Below are 3270 nucleotides of genomic sequence, written 5' to 3'. Positions count from 1 at the left end.
AATATGATATGATTCATTGGTTTTAAATTACTTAATATTTTTGACAAACTAAAAATTAATTAATAAGTATTTTATCAGAATATTAATGAGTAGATAATGAAAAAAATTCGTAAATTCGTTTTGACCGGTCTTTTATTTTCAAAACAGTTATTTTTTTTATTTAGTAAAGTTCATAAAAAAACGAATCCAGAAAATAAGTATTGCGTTGTCATATGCATGCATACATTTTACCATTTATTACAAATAGTAATAATCAATGATTTTACCAACAATCGCTAATTGTTTGAGGCTTATTATTATATAAATGATTTACACGTATAAAAACAACAAAATATTATTTTACTAGTTAGATATATAATAAAATATATGTTTAATTATAAAAATTTGTTTAACATTATTAAATCAACGCATTTTTTATATAATTAATAAATATTAAATAAATGTACCATCTAATTAACACAAAAGAACATTTCGTTGTATTGATTTGGTGAAGGATACTTGCAACCAATTTGATTAATAAATTTCAAATCATGTGGATTTATATTAAGTTCATATAGCTGATTTAAGATTTGTTTCCACGTAGAATATTTGCCAGGCGTTTTCTTACGACTCCAAACAATTATTAATGGATCGCTTGCAGAGCCTTTTGAAAATCAAAGATATGAAATCATTTTTAACATTTTCAAATATGTTTAAAATATTTGATTTACTAACGAGGCTTAATCCAAGAAGGGCCAATATCATAATAATAAAATTGAGATTCGTAAACCAACATTATTTTTTTCGATTATGTTTTTGTTAAAAAAATAGCCTGTGTATATGAACTAGTGCGACCAACTAAGTATAAATATTGACTATTTTTACTTGAATTAATTAAGCCGGATTAGGTACCGTTATTTTGGCCAATTTTAATATTTTAAAATGTTCTTTTTTAACATCGACCATTCTTGCATTAAGCCACAAAGTTTTACGATCTGACAGTTACATTTATTTTTTAATAGATACATTGTAACAATATTATATTAATTTTGTAATGTGTACAGTGTATAATTTAATTAAAAATATGTATAAAAAACATTCTTACGCACTTAATGTAACTTGAGTGATCATGTAAAAGTTTTTCTCATTCAAGGCCATAATCTCTAATTCCAAATTCATAAAATCTAAAATATAGGCATTTTATCAATAAGTTAATGTTTTTAGTTTAAATTCAATTGTTATCAAATTAAAACCAAAATATTAATCATTATACTTAACAGAAGTAAGTAACACATGGACTGAAAAGTCCCGGACCTAACAAAGAAAACACGGTTTTTTCATTAAAAATTAACTTTATTCATCAACATAATCTTCATCAAGAGCAACACAATCGTTCCAACACCGTTCTAACATTTTAATAGGTACCATTCTTGTAGAACGATTTATCTTTTGGCCTCAGTTTCACTGATAACCTCTTAATTTAAGCGAAATTTCTTACCAGCTAGCATTTTTTTGAGGTTTGCGAATAGCCAGTAGTAGCTGGGAGCCAAATCTGGAGAATACGGTGGATGCAGAAGTAATTCAATCTTTAATTCGTGTAGTTTTGCCATTTTTTTTTTTTTGACTTGTGACACGGTGCGTTGTTTTGATGAAACAAAATTTTTTTCTTTACCATATGCGGTCGTTTTATTGAGATTTTGGCCTTTAAACGCTCAATAACGCTATATAATATTCACTATTGATAGTATTTTCCTTCTCAATGTAGTCAATTTTCCATCTGATTATTGTGATTTCGGGCGCTTTGATGACGCTCAGATGACGATCGTTTTGACTCTGGAGTAAAATGATGGATCCATGTTTCATCCATTGTAACATATCGAAGCAAAAATTCTGGTTTGTTACATTTGAACATGGCCAAACACTATTTAATCATCGACACGATGTTGTTTTTGCTCAACAGTGAGCAAACACGGCACCCACTTTGACCAGAGCTTTCTCATGGACAAATGCTCATGCAATATAAAACCAATACGTTCTTTTGATATTTTTAGTATGTCAGCTTACTCATGCAACTTCACTTTACGATCTTTTAAAACAATTTTGTGGATTTTTTTAATATTTTCTGATGTTACCGCCTCATTTGAACGCCCACTGCGTTCTGCATCATCAGTGTCTCTATGATCACGTTTAAAATCAGGATACCAACGTTTTATTGTAGTTTCTGATGGAGCAGTGTCCCCATAACACTTTTCAAGCTATTTCTTCGCTTGAATGGTATTTTTTCTCATCAAGAAGTAATGTAAACTTAATACACGAAATTGTTTTTGATCCATTATTTTGAAAAAATCAAAAGTACCGCCACTTTAAATAATAACTCAAACACTAATGAACATATTGTCATGAAATTTTAACAGCTGTTTTCTGTAAGTTCCTACCAACTGAAAATGAGGTGAATTCCTCAATTTTATCTATGTTTTAGGTCCGGTACTTTTGAGCCCATGTGTTACTTATTATACTAAATTCCTATTAAAACCAAAATATTTATCATTATACTAAACAGAAGTACATAGTATACTAACTTTCTGTTCCACTAACTTTTTCAGAAACATAATATTTTCCTTTTAGTGCGCTTAATTGCACTATGACTCCTAAAACATACATTTAAAAAAAAAAATTATAAAATTGATCTTGCTTTAAGTTCTAAATTAAATAAGTTGTATTTACGACTATATGTAAACCCGTTTATTAAAGAACTATCCTCCGATTGCGATTGCGATATACCTCCCATATCGATTGTTAATAGTGAAGATCTAAATAATGTTACACGATAAACAAATAATTTATTATAATATTGCTGTGCCATTCGTCATAATTCTTATTTAAATTATCAAAAACGTCTTACTGGTTGTCAAATGCATTTGTGTATACCAAAAATCCATAAGATTGAAGAGTAACAATATATGCTGACATACACTCACATGGACTTAAATTATCTATTTAGAAAATAAAAATAAATATATAGGTAAATACACTTTAAATAATTACATTTACTAACATCCACCAAAATTTATTGATATATATGTATGTATATTATTCTAAATTTATTTTAAGTTATTCGATTTATAGTGTTATAAACACATTTACATTCAATATATTATTTTAACATTAATTTTAGCATAATAAACTATAAATGAAACTTAAAGTAGGTATGAACGTTTTCGGTACATATCTTTGACTTGAACTTTACGATTTAATAAATATTTATATATCTACTTAAAATATCATAGTTAA

At 27.4% G+C, this 3270-nt stretch overlaps 1 protein-coding gene across 1 annotated transcript in view; it reads right to left on the bottom strand.

Moving 5' to 3' along the window:
- Positions 1-402: 402 nt before the first annotated feature.
- LOC112687004 overlaps positions 403-3270 on the bottom strand; it is a 4719-nt gene continuing 1851 nt past the window's right edge. The window contains exons 3-7 of the mRNA XM_025559509.1: positions 2882-2972; positions 2704-2789; positions 2559-2627; positions 1089-1163; positions 403-643 (exon numbers count right to left, since the gene is read on the bottom strand). Coding sequence (XP_025415294.1) covers positions 450-643; positions 1089-1163; positions 2559-2627; positions 2704-2789; positions 2882-2972 — 515 coding nt within the window. The 3' untranslated portion in view covers positions 403-449. The remainder of the gene's footprint in view (positions 644-1088; positions 1164-2558; positions 2628-2703; positions 2790-2881; positions 2973-3270) is intronic.

This window comes from Sipha flava, unplaced genomic scaffold (genome assembly GCF_003268045.1).
Source record: "Sipha flava isolate LNK unplaced genomic scaffold, YSA_version1 32_pilon_pilon, whole genome shotgun sequence".
NCBI lineage: Eukaryota > Metazoa > Arthropoda > Insecta > Hemiptera > Aphididae > Sipha > Sipha flava.
The sequence above is the reverse complement of the archived record's forward strand: the minus strand, read 5'-3'. Positions and strand labels throughout refer to the sequence as shown.